The sequence below is a fragment of the Kogia breviceps genome, chromosome 18, assembly GCF_026419965.1.
Source record: "Kogia breviceps isolate mKogBre1 chromosome 18, mKogBre1 haplotype 1, whole genome shotgun sequence".
In the NCBI taxonomy this organism is placed as follows: Eukaryota; Metazoa; Chordata; class Mammalia; order Artiodactyla; family Physeteridae; genus Kogia; species Kogia breviceps.
The window spans coordinates 28,377,857-28,390,989 of NC_081327.1; the positions used below are offsets into that span (position 1 = coordinate 28,377,857).

Sequence of the window (13,133 nt, forward strand, 5' to 3'; positions counted from 1 at the left end):
GGGCTCCCAGGAGGCTTAAGAGCTCTATGCTTCCTTTGCAGAAACGAAGAAAGATGTCCTCATTAGGGCACTGACTGCTTTGGCACAATTGGCAGTTCACCAGTCTACTTCTCCACCACACTAAGTTTTTTGAGGGCAAGTTCTTCTGAGCCATGTGACTATATCACCTATGCAATCAATAAAATAAAATCCCTCCCCAGAACCTAAGTCACCCACCTTCTTTTTTTTCTTGGTCACTTAAAAAAGTTTTCCTTTTTAAAAATTTATTTATTTTTTGAATTTTATTTTATTTATTTTCTATACAGCAGGTTCTCATTAGTTATCTATTTTATACACATCAGTGTATACATGTCAATCCCAATCGCCCAGTTCATCCCACCACCACCCCCGCTCTACCCCCTTGGTGTCCATACGTTTGTTCTCTACATCTGTGTCTCTATTTCTGCCTTGCAAACTGGTTCATCTGCACCATTTTTCTAGATTCTGCAAATATGCGTTAATATACGATATTTGTTTTTCTCTTTCTGACTTACTTCACTCTGTGGGACAGTCTCTAGGTCCATCCATGTCTCTACAAATGACCCAATTTCGTTCCTTTTTATGGCTGAGTAGTATTCCATTGTACATATGTGCCACATCTTTATCCATTCATCTGTCAATGGGCATTTATGTTGCTGCCATGATCTGGCTATTATGCACGCTCCTTCCTTCTTGAAAAGGTTTCTTCACTTGGCCTCTAGGATACTGTATATGCTTGATTTGTCTCCCACCTCACTGGCCACTCCTCGGTTTCCTTTGCTGGCTCTTTTTCTTCTTCCTGAACTCTAAATTTTGGAGTCTCCTTAGGCTCAGTCCTTGGTCACCTTCTCTTCTTTATGTATACTCACTCTCTATGTGAAATTATCTAGGCCCAAGGCTTAAAATATATTCTGTATGTTAATTAATCCCTCTTTTATATTTCTATCTCTGACCTTCAGACTAGTACATCCAACTGCTTAGGTGACATTTCCACTTGGCTGTCTAATAGGCAGGTCAATCTTAACCTGTTCAAACACAATTCTTAGTTTTTTCCCTCAAATTTGTTCCTTGCCCAGGTCTGTCTCGATAAATGGCCTCATCATTGTCCTGGTTGCTCACACCAGAAATTCTCGCCTCCTTTGTTTCCCTCATTACTCTACATTCAATTGATGAGCACGGTTTTAAGGAAGAGTTAATCAAATATACACTGAATATAACCAATTCTTATCACTACTTTCATTACCATCATAATCCAAGCCACCAACATCTTTCCACAGATTAATGCAATAGCCTGATAATGGTCCTATTTTCTTGCTTGGCCCATACAGACTGTTTTTCCCACAGCACCCAAGGTGATTTTTCTAAAACCTATGTGTTATCACGTTACTTTTCTCCTCAAAACCACCCAATGACTTGCATCACTCAGAGGGAAAAAAAAGTCCAAACACCTCACCATGATCCACAAGGCTTTACAGTGAGATCTGGTCCCTGCCTATTGCTTTAATCTCATCTCTGCTCTAGCCACTGGCCTCCTTGCTGTTCCTCCAACATGGCAGGTTTGTTCCTCCCTCAGGCCTTTGTACAATACTTGCTGTTTCCTCTGCTGGAAACATTCTTCCCCTGGATCCTGACGCGGATCTTTATTCAGGTCTTTACCAATGGCACCCTGTAGGGAAGACCTTATCTGAATTAGCAACCTTCCATCTCTCTCTTTGGCCTCTTGCTCTGATAATTTTTCTTCATATCTAACGATATGTAGATTTGTTTTATGGCCCATCTTCCCCTCTAGAAGGTAAGCTACAGGAAGGTAGGGGCTCTGTCTTATTTACCACTGATCACTGTATTCCCAGTGCGTAGTAACAGTGATAACATGATAAACTCCTTTAAAAACTTTGATAAATGTACTACAATTAATGTTTAATCAAACAAGGATATCAACATGGTAAATAAACATTTGCACTAATAAGCTTTAAAAAATTAATAGCCATTGTACTGACATTATTAGTGACATTTAAGAGAGTCCAATCAACTGTGGGCAGCTGTATCAGAGAACGCTGTCCTTACCCTAAAGGCACCTTGAATCTGAGAGAGAAGATACTAATGTGGAACACCATATTAATGTATAAACCAATCAGTACTTCAAACAGCCAAAGTTTATAAGATTGTACTCACCAACCAAACTTGCTGTGCAAAATATTCGACCGCTTTTTTCTAGAATTTCATGGAATCTCAATTGACATGCCGCGATTGTTTCATAATCTGTGCTGTAAGCCTGGTGGACCTCAAGAGTAATAGTATTTTTCTGAATGTATTGTAAGAATAAGTCATTAACATGAACGAGATATTGAGAAGTAAAGTTATATTCTGGGTGAAGGCCCCGCACTATGGGAGTTGTCTGTAGTTCAAAATCATAGAAAGCATAGGTACAGAAGGTGACAGGCTCTTTATCTCCAGATGCCTGTAAAACTTCAGAAGAAAAGGTTACTTTGTTGATATGGATTTCAAATAGGTTTTCGCCCCGTTCTAAGTGAATGGTTTCATCAAACTCATCAACAGAGTCATCTGGCATGATTTCTGGTTTAAATTTGTACTGCTTGGTGCCATAGGCAATATCCTTTAATTGGGCTGCAAGAGAAGACACACAGTTTAGAGGTTTTAAAGTATTGACATATAAAGATACAAACTGGCTTTTGAAGTGGTAGGAAGTCTGAGTGCTTTTGGTGTATAGTCTCAATCTTAAATTCTATGACTACACTGTTTTTCTATAAATGATACTGTATTATAAAGAAATCCATCATTTATTTTGACATCACTTATTAAAAAAAATTACAACTTAAGTGGTAATACAAGCTATACCAGGGAAACAGAAAAACAAACCAAAAAAAGGCCCTTGAATGAACAGCTGAGGTAAATAGATTTCACTGCTCCTTTGCCTCTGCTCTATTATATTCTCTCCTATAAAGTTAATTTCTCTTTCTACTAGCTCCTTCCCTTCAGCTTATTAAAATATATATTTTTCTACTTTTGCAGAATGATGGATATGTTTATTATCTTGATTATGGTGATGGTTTCACAGGTGTATACATAGGCCCAAACTCACCAAATTGTGTACTTTAAATAGTGCAATTTAAAATGTGTTCATTATATTTCTAAGAAGCTGCTTTTAAAAAAGATACATCTCTTTCTAGATCAGAACTTTCCCTCACACCATATAGAAAAATAAACTCAAAATGGTTTAAAGACATAAATGTAAGACCCGAAACTATAAAACTCCTAGAAGAGAACACAGGCAGAACACTCTTTGACATAAGTTGTAGCAATATTTTTTTTTAGCTCTGTCTCCTAAGGCAAGAAGTAAAAGCAAAACTAAACTAACTGGACCTAATTAAACTTAAAAGCTTTTGCACAGCAAAGGAAACTATTGACAAAATGAAAAGACAACCTACTGAAAGGGAGAAGATATTTGCAAATGATGTGACTGACAACGGGTTAATATCCAAAATACATAAACAGCTCATACAACCCAATATCAAAAAAACAAAAAACTCAATAAAAAAATGGGCAGAAGATCTGCATAGACATTTTTCCAAAGAAGACATACAGATGGCTGACAGGCACATGAAAAGATGCTCAACATTGCTAATTATTAGAGAAATGCAAGTGAAACCCACAATGAGATATCACCTCACACCTGTTGGAATGACTATCATCAAAAAGTCTACAAACAACAAATGCTGGAGAGGACGTGGAGAAAAGGGAACACTTGTGTACTGTTGGTGGAAATATAAACTGGTTCAGCCACTGAGGAAAACAGTATGAAGGTTCCTAAAAAAATTAAAAATAAAACTACCATAAAATCCAGCAATTCCATTCCTGGGTATATATCCAGAAAAAATGAAAACACGAATTCAAAAAGATACACGCGGGCTTCCCTGGTGGCGCAGTGGTTGAGAGTCCTCCTGCCAATGCAGGGGACACAGGTTCATGCCCTGGCCCGGGAAGATCCCACATGCCACGGAGCGGCTGGGCCCATGAGCCATGGCCACTGAGCCTGCGCGTCTGGAGCCTGTGCTCCACAACAGAAGAGGCCACAACAGTGAGAGGCCCGTGTACTGCAAAAAAAAAAAAAAAAAAAGATACACGCACCCCAATGTTCACAGCAGCACTATTTACAATAGCCAAGACATGGAAGCAACCCAAGTGTCCATCAACAGATAAATGGATAAAGAAGATGGGGTGTAATACATAATGGGATATTACTCATCCATAAAAAAGAATGGAATTCTGCCATTTGCAGCAATGTGGATGGACCTAGAGAATATTATACTTAGTGAAGTAAGTCAGAGAAAGCACATAGTGTATGATATCACTTATATGTGGAATCTAAAAAAGATACAAATGAATGTACAAGTAAAACAGAAACAGACTCAGAGATGTAGAAAACAAACTTGTGGTTACCAAAGAGGAGAAGGAAGAGAAGGGACAAATTAGGAATACAGGATTAACAGATACAAACTACTATATATAAAATAGATAAACAACAAGGATATATTGTATAGCACAGTGAATTATAGCCATTATCTTGTAATAACTTATAATGGAGTATAATCTATAAAAATACTGAATGACTATGCTGTACACCTGAAACAAAAAATGTAAATCAACTATATTTCAATAAAAAATAAATAAAAAGGTGTATCTCTTTTTAGATACATATTTCCCCCACCATGTTATATCCACATTTCTAAAAAGAGTAATGTATACTTGTGTCTCCAATTCCCCATCTAACAGACACTCTTCAACTTGCTGCAAGCATCTGCCTTATTTTTCTCGTGAAACTACTCTAGAAAAGGTCACCAATAACTAACCAGTTTCTAGATTGAATGGTCCTTGTGTTATTTGAGTTCTTTGCTTAATTGACACTGATGACCACATCCTCTTTTGTGAACTTTTGTGAGCTTTCATGTCATCGTCTGCCCTGCTTCTCCTCCTACCTCTCTTATTCTTTAAGGGTTTCTCTTTCTCTGCTAGTTTGCTGGAGTTCTGTTTTTATCCTCTTTTTAGTCTACATATTCTCATGAGTAGCCACATCCCCTTTTATTTATTTGAAATATAGTTGACTTACAATGTTGTGCTAATTTATGCTGTACAGAAAAGTGACTCAGTTATACACATATATACATTCTTTTTTAAATATTCTTTTCCATTATGATTTATCCCAGGAGACTGGATAGAGCTTCTTGGGCTACACATTAGGACCTTGTTTTTTATCCATTCTAAATGTAATAGTTTGCATCTACTAACCCCTAACTCCCAGTCCATCCCTCTCCCTCTCCCCCTCCCCCTTGGCAACCACAAATCTGTTCTCTATGTCTGTGAGTCTGTTTCTGTTTTGTAGATAGGTTAATTTGTGTCATATTTTAGACTCCAGGTGTAAGTGATATCATATGGTATTTGTCTTTCTCTTTTAGACTTACTTCACTTAGTGTGATATTCTCTAGTTGCATCCATGTTGCTGCAAGTGGCATTATTTCATCCTTTTTTATGGTTGAGTAGTATTCCTCGTATATATGTACCACATCCTCTTTACCCATTCATCTGTTGATGGACATTTAGGTTGTTTCCATGTTTTGGCTATTGTGAACAGTGCTGCTATGAACATAGGGGCGCAGGTATCTTTTTGAATTATAGTTTTGTCCAGGTATATGCCCAGGAGTGGGACTGCTGGATCATATGGTAGTTCTGTTTTTAGTTTTGTGAGGAACGTCCATACTATTTTCCATAGTGGCTGTACCAATATACATTCCCACCAAGAGTGTACATGGGGTCCTTTTTCTCTACACCCTCTCCAGCGTTTGTTATCTGCAGACTTTTTAATCATGGCCATGCTGACCTGTGTGAGGCGGTACCTCATTGTAGTTTTGATTTGCATTTCTCTAATGATGAGTGATCACAACCCCTTTTATGACTTCTGTTACTATCAATATACTGAAGATGCTCATATTTCTATTTTTAATTCAGATTTCTTTCCTCAATTCCAGGCCCACACATCTAGTGGCTTGCTGAGCCCTCTATCTAGATATCCCCTAGGCACAACAAACTCAATATACCCAAAGCAGAATGGCTCATATTGTCTTCTAGTTATTTCTGTGCCTTGAATTTCAAGTGATGATGTTAGCCTTCATCCAGCTGCCTAAGCTAGATATCAGTGTCATCCTAGGTTCCTCTTTTTTTTTTTACTCTCCCCACATCTGTAGGGTCACTGCTATTCAAAAATATTTCCTAAGTCTTTAGCAAATTTGTCTCTGTCCTCTGCATCTCCACTGATGCTACCTCACTTACACCCTCAGTGTTTATTACCCAGATTATTTATGGAACCCAATTCCTTCCTTCCTTCAAACTTTACTCATTCTTCCTAATACCTATAGCATAATCTCCAAAATGAAGTTCTGGGTGTACTACTCCCTACCTTAAAAATTCCTTGGTGCTTCTCTAGGTTAATAAGGTTCAGACTCATTAGGGTGGCAAACGGGGCCTTCAGGATTTGGTTCTTACCAGCCTTAAATCCAGATTCTTCTCCATTTACTAATCTTGAGTTACAAACAGACAGACCCACATGCATTTTCTCAAATGAATGGCAGTGCTTCACACTTAGGGCATTTTTACCTGCTTCATCTACTTCGTGGAAAGGCTTTCATTGTTTTTACTTAGTGGTGAATTCTGTCATCTTTACAGCCTCCAAACCGACTGTGTGGGGTCTTCCCTGAATCTTCAGGTATAAATAGGCATTCTCCTTGGTAGCTTTTACATTTCTCTAACTTCACACTCTTCACAGTGAAGTATAACTGTCTACTTACTTGTTCACAACTTACAAGTTCCTGGAGGAAAAAGCCTGAGCTTTTTCCCTGTTTGTATTCTCAATGCCTAGCACTTTGCTTAGGATACATTAGGAACTTGAGCATGTTTATGGAATCAATCAATGAATTTAGGATACAGATAAAGTATATTGGTAAAGACTTAGTGAGGCTTGAAAGGAATGAAAATCTCAAACTATGTGACCTCCCTGTTATTCAGGAAAATTTCATTAAGTGAATTTTTATTGAGTACTACTTGAAATAAAAGGAACACACTGCTCTTTAGCTTTGGAAAACCCTGTTCAGTCAGATGAAGGTAGTTACTGAACCCTTCTACTTAGAGCAATGGTTCTCTGAGTGTGGCCTGGGAACCCCTGAGGGTCCCTGAGACTGTTCTGGAGGTCTGTGAGGTTAAAAATATTTTTAAAATAATACTAAGATGTTATTGGCCTTTTTCATTCTTAGTCTCTTACAAGTGTATAATAGAGTTTCCCAGAATCTATGTGATGTGTGATATCATAACAGACTGACTGCAGAAGCAGCTGTAAAAACCCAGCTGTTTTCTATTAAGACAGATGCTGAAAAGAGTTGCAAAAATGTTAAACAATTAAAAAAATTTACAACCATGTCGCTTGTCTATTTTTTTGGTATGGAAAATATACCTATTAAAAAATAAAACTCTAACTTATGTTAACATGTAATGGGTTAATTATTATTTTAGCATGCCAAATACTTTTAAAATTTCTCATTTTTAATTTCTAATATGATAAATATCATGAATATAACCCATATAAACATAAGGCCTTTTGGATTCTCAGTGATCTTTTAGAGTGTAAAATCACTGCTGGCATAGATCACTGAATTTAAGTACTGTATGACAGAGAACATGAAAGAGAGACAAAGTACTTATCACTGCAGAACTTAGGTTGCAGTCATAGAGAATATGCAAAACTGCACCGGTGAAGAACACTTGTATAATACAATCCCTAAACATATTTTTTGAGTACACGAGAGTAAAAGTGGCAAGTGCTGAGGTAGTGTTTTTCAAAGTACAGTCTTACACCTGCATCTGAATTGCTTGGAATTATTTCTAAATATATAGAATCAGAGACCCCAAGATCTCCAGGGGTAGGGCCCAGGAAGCTACCATTGAAACAAGTTCCCCATGTAATTTCTTACTTGCTAAAGTCTGAAAACCACTGTAAGGGCATTCAAGTAGAAGGGTGGCTAGCAGTAATTGGAGCCAGCTTTTTGGCATGGGCGTGCATTTAGTTAGATTTTGAAGCAGGGAAGGGTATATCTTGGAGTCAGAGTAGAAAGGAGGTTCAGACAGAGCAGACAAAGCCCTGGTGGTGGGACTGAACCAGATGAATCTGACAAAGAGCAAGCAGGCTTGTTTGGCTGAGATGCATAGTTTGCTTAGAAGAGAAATTAGAAATGATGTGGTTAAATTTAGTCTGTGGTACTTTATGAAGTACTTTGAAATCTTGCCTACAACACCGAATTCAAAAAGCAGTAGGGAATTACTAAAAATTCTTGAGTAGAAAAGTATCAGATAAAAACAGCCTTTCTGGTACCTTATTATTATAGTTAATAAATTTGGAAAAAAAAGAGCAAAAAGAAAGTGTGAGTGTACATTTGGATGACATTTTCAACTGTTGTAAAAATCCACTCCTCTAGTTACTGTGGACAAAGAACTATGCACGTTGTACCTTCTAGTTTCTGGATGCGTGCAGCCCTGGTATCAAGAAGGTGGACATACTGTTCCACTCTGAGTTCATAATCTTGCTGCAAATTTTCCATCTTCTGGGTCACTGCCTCAACTTCCATCTAAAAAAACAGAGATAACAAGTTTCATTACTCAGGATTTGTTCCATTTTCATTTGTTAAAGCAACTATGATTCAAGCATTTTTTAGATCCTGGGGATACCGGGAGCTATAAGCCGTTTCCTGACTTCAAAGAGCTTACAGTTTAGAAAATTATGCTTGGCAGTGTTCATTAACCAGGAGTAAACCCCACAAAACTCTGGGTCCCTTTTAAGGAGTGGTGCCCCATTTGTTAGAAGCTAATGTAACAGGCGGCTGTGGCAGGACCAACTGCGGAGCGTGCCGGCATTGGTGAATACGTCGCCATGATTCGTTCTCTAAAACCAGGCACTGAAAAGATTACTTGTTTTAGAACTCTTTAGTCGGGAGTATCTAGATACAAGGCTAATTCCAGGCATGTGGTAACACATGATAATAGATTATAACGGACGCAAATATATGATACTGCTTTGAAATGTAAATCATCATAGAATATTATGGGAAACCTATCCTCCCAATTTAGTGTATTATATTACCTGATAATCTTTATTAATTTTATGTTGCATAATTAGCATGTTTCTTGTCTTTTCAAGTTCTTGCACTGTTTCTGCATGAGTTGCTTGCAGCTCTTTCATGGAGCGTTCTAGATCTTTATTAATTTTACTGTCTACTTTCTCTAAAAAAGAAAGGTCTCCATTTTTTTGTGATTTTTGAGCCTAAAACAAAAACATATTTTATTACCAAAACAAGAGTTTCTAAAATGTAACTGTGAATTAAGATGGATATAGCAAGAAACAATCATTAATTGAAAACAGATACATTTCCATTTTCCATTAGGAATAAAGCAGTCCTGATATAGAATACATATTTGGATAGACATTTGGAACAATTACAGAGAAATAAAAAAACAGTTTATTACTTCACGAAGTAAAAAAGAATCATGTACGTTTATTTCTATTCTTCATTTGATTAAAATCTATACCATGATGATCAAAAAGGAAAGAAATGTACTTTCTGTGTCTTCTTGTAAATAACAGAATATTCTAGAACTGGAAAATATCTTCTGGTGACATATATAATTCAATACTTTACTTAAGATAATAGGGTGCACCAAGGTCTCTTAGGACAGAAAATTGCTGGTTAGTTTTATAGTGGGGCATATAAAAGTAAAATGTTTGTTACAGTTGGGGAAAGTGCTTTAAATAAGAGTTTTTGAGGTCTATTTTAATGTAATTTTGATGTAATTATGAAATATGTATATGCTGTAACTAAATGTCACCTGACCACTTTTCCTGAATAATTCATTCTCCAAGTATAAAGGTTACAGATAAGGGTCATCATTATGCTGAAACAGTCATATGTAGACATGAAATTCATTTAGAAAGTTACCTTTATAAGCAGGAGAGCTTCACTCAATTCATCAGCATTAATATCACTCTCCTGCAAAAGAGAGAGTAAGTAAAAGCTCACAATGGAAAGTGCAAGAGACATTCCAACTATGTAGATTACCCTCATGGAACATAAACTGCAAGATACCATGAATTAATAAACTAAGTTATCTATTTGTATTCTTTTGCTTTGTGGCATAGTGTTTTCTTTACGTATAAAATATTTAGAAAAAAATTTGGAGTTCGTTTCCTAAATAAGAAAATAGTTCACCTGGTTGTAAAACTTCATGCGGTTTTTAAGTTCATCAAGTTGCTGCTTTTGTTCCAGGTACTGTAACTGTAGTTCTCTATTTTCTTGAATGATTTTCTCATTTTGGTCTTAAAAATGAAGTCGACACAATTCGAAAGGTAAGTGAGAACGGGGTATAAGAACACATTTTAAATTGACTTAATTCATGATACACACCAAGCTCGATCTAGCATTGTTCTGGCCAGAGAGGAAATTGAGCTAGCACCTTAGACTAAGGCAGCAGGGGAATGAGGAACAAATGAACACTATCATGTGTCTACCATATGATTCACTTGCTTATCAAAAACTTAGGACTTAGTTTCACAGTATTAATATAAGGAAATTGTGGCCTCTGGAACTTCAAAGGAACATTTATCTAAAATACCTAAGAAAATATGTTTCTAAATCTATGATTTTTACTTACTTATTAAGGGTCCTGAGAGGCATGCAAAAAAAATTTCTCCCTTTTAGTTTTTTCTAATTGACTTCCTTGAGTTATCTTTTCCTAATTCAGCATAAAGTCTTTTAATTAAAACAAGATAATTTCTCTGATAATAACTCTGGAATTACAGAATTATAATCAACACCATTTTTAATAAATCTGTTAAGAGAGGAGAAATGGATTCTCAACCAGTGCATGGTAGTATCAATAATAATTCATGTGTATTCTTTATTCACAGAGTTCACACTATTAATTAGGAATGGAGATAGGTTACGTTTGCCTATGTGCTCATTTGCCATGACCCACAAGCAGGCGTATAGGGTAGAGCTACAGAAGATGGCAAATCCATAGAGAGACTAATTTTTCACTCTCTGCATTAAATATGCTTAACTTAAAAAAAAGAAAGCATAATAGCTAGCTAACAAATCTACTCTTTAGTCCTATGTTCTTAACTGTACTTCTTTACTAGAGTTCGTTGTGGTGGTCAAGTATTCTCCTTTGTGGGCTCTCTGTGGACTGACTCTAAACCATCTTATCCAAAGTGTCTCTACTAATTTCATCCTGCTCACAAAGATTTAGATCATCATTCCTTTTCTTAAAAAAAGGGAAATCAACATATTTGCCAAGAATTCTTTACATGAATACATTTGCACACTGACTGCATTTTATACAAAAATATGTTTCTGACTTTTATAAAGCTTTGTGTTCCCAAGCCATAAATGCTATATATAAGTAAAAACTGTAAATTACACAGGTAAGAAGAAATGAACTAAATTTGAATATTTTTAATATAACATACTTCTGGCAAACGAAAAAGTAAAAAAAAAAAAAAAAAGTTACCCTAGGGTATGTAGAACCATTTAAATATCAAATATGTAAATATTTTTCTTATTGATAAGAGGTTAGAAGGATATCCTAGAGTACAAATTACTAATATTCAGTGAATTAAGTGAAAGAATTTCCAAATGTGAACAATACTTGGAAATTTTTAAGGTAAAGATCAAACATTTATCTCTAAACTAAAAATTAGGATTAATAATAAATATGAATTCTTATGAGATAAATTTGCTCTTTTGGTTAGAGTAGAGTAAGAATGTGGAACCCTTTATTTGATGTTGATTAGGTTAAAACAACATCCAGATAGAATGACTAGGTAACAAAAAAGGAGGTAAATGTAGTCAGCAAGAAGTAAAACCAAGGTCCTGAGGATAATGTAATTTCCTTCTCTGGCTAGTGAAACTTTTAGGGGTTCTGAGGGGAACCAAAAGTGTAAGGGCATGACCATTTCATCTTCATCCAGACGCAGTGTATATTATTCCTATGCTGCCTTCTATTCTTTCAATTTTTCAGAGCAGGGTCCTGAGAATAATGCGCTACTGGTATAAATAAACTTAATCAAATATTTCTTCCTTTTCTGAGTTTTCGTTCAACAACTGCGTTCCCACTTAACTGGTATTTTTAAAACCAGGGCTATATTAGTGGGAAAATAACTTATTAGTGGGAGAAGATATTACTGAGCACCAGTAACTTTCTCTCTACTGAATTTTATGTAGAATTCTCTACTATATTTTTCCCTTCTTAAACTGTTTACTGGGGATGTCACTCCTGGGACTTTAAAACGAATGGAGACATTATAGTTCAAAGAGGAAATAGACTTGCTGAATTATAATATGAAAAATCAAAGCACCCTGTACAAGATGAAAAATAACCTCCTTACCTTATGATTTGACAAAAAGCAGGTTAAGCTAAACAGCATTTTATTCAAATGAGATAACATTTCACTCTTTTAAAATTATGTTCGTCAAGTACACCATTAATAAGCAGAGTGCAGAGAACAATTCAACTAAACAATTTTCAGAGCTCCTTTGTGCTAATATCTTCAGCTGTGATCAATATAACCATATGCATTATGCTGAATTATGCATTTCAGCTAAAGATAGAAAGGAACTTTCAAAAGCAGGCCCTTAAACACATGCAGTTAATTTAAGCATTAACCAAATGCAAACTGCATTTACATATCCTTCCCCCACATATTCACACAATCTGAAACTAATTTGTACCTTGAATAAAGAGGTGAGTATTCTCTAAAAATAATTTGCCAGTTAGATGAATGACTACAAGAAGCCAGGGAAACATCTTCTGGCAGAGAACACTTGATACATGAAAAGGTAAATGTGTGAAGAGACTTCAAAGTAAAATTAAACAATTTTGAAATCTGTAATATAAAAAAGCAACTTTCTAAATATTAAAAGATTTCCTTAAATAGACAACTTCAATTTTTTGTTTAGTATTTTCCTGGAAAAAATTGTTTAAAGGTTGTATTATTTTTCTTATAA

General features: G+C 35.9%; 1 protein-coding gene across 2 annotated transcripts in view; it reads right to left on the minus strand.

Annotated features, from left to right (window-relative positions):
* Positions 1-13,133, minus strand: part of RPGRIP1L (RPGRIP1 like) — a 97,961-nt gene that overhangs the window by 48,174 nt on the left and 36,654 nt on the right. For both annotated transcript variants that reach the window (XM_067018607.1, XM_067018608.1), the window contains 5 exons: positions 10,338-10,444; positions 10,068-10,118; positions 9,215-9,394; positions 8,585-8,702; positions 2,191-2,643 (listed from right to left, as the gene is read on the minus strand). In XM_067018607.1, the coding sequence (XP_066874708.1) occupies positions 2,191-2,643; positions 8,585-8,702; positions 9,215-9,394; positions 10,068-10,118; positions 10,338-10,444 (909 nt within the window). The remainder of the gene's footprint in view (positions 1-2,190; positions 2,644-8,584; positions 8,703-9,214; positions 9,395-10,067; positions 10,119-10,337; positions 10,445-13,133) is intronic.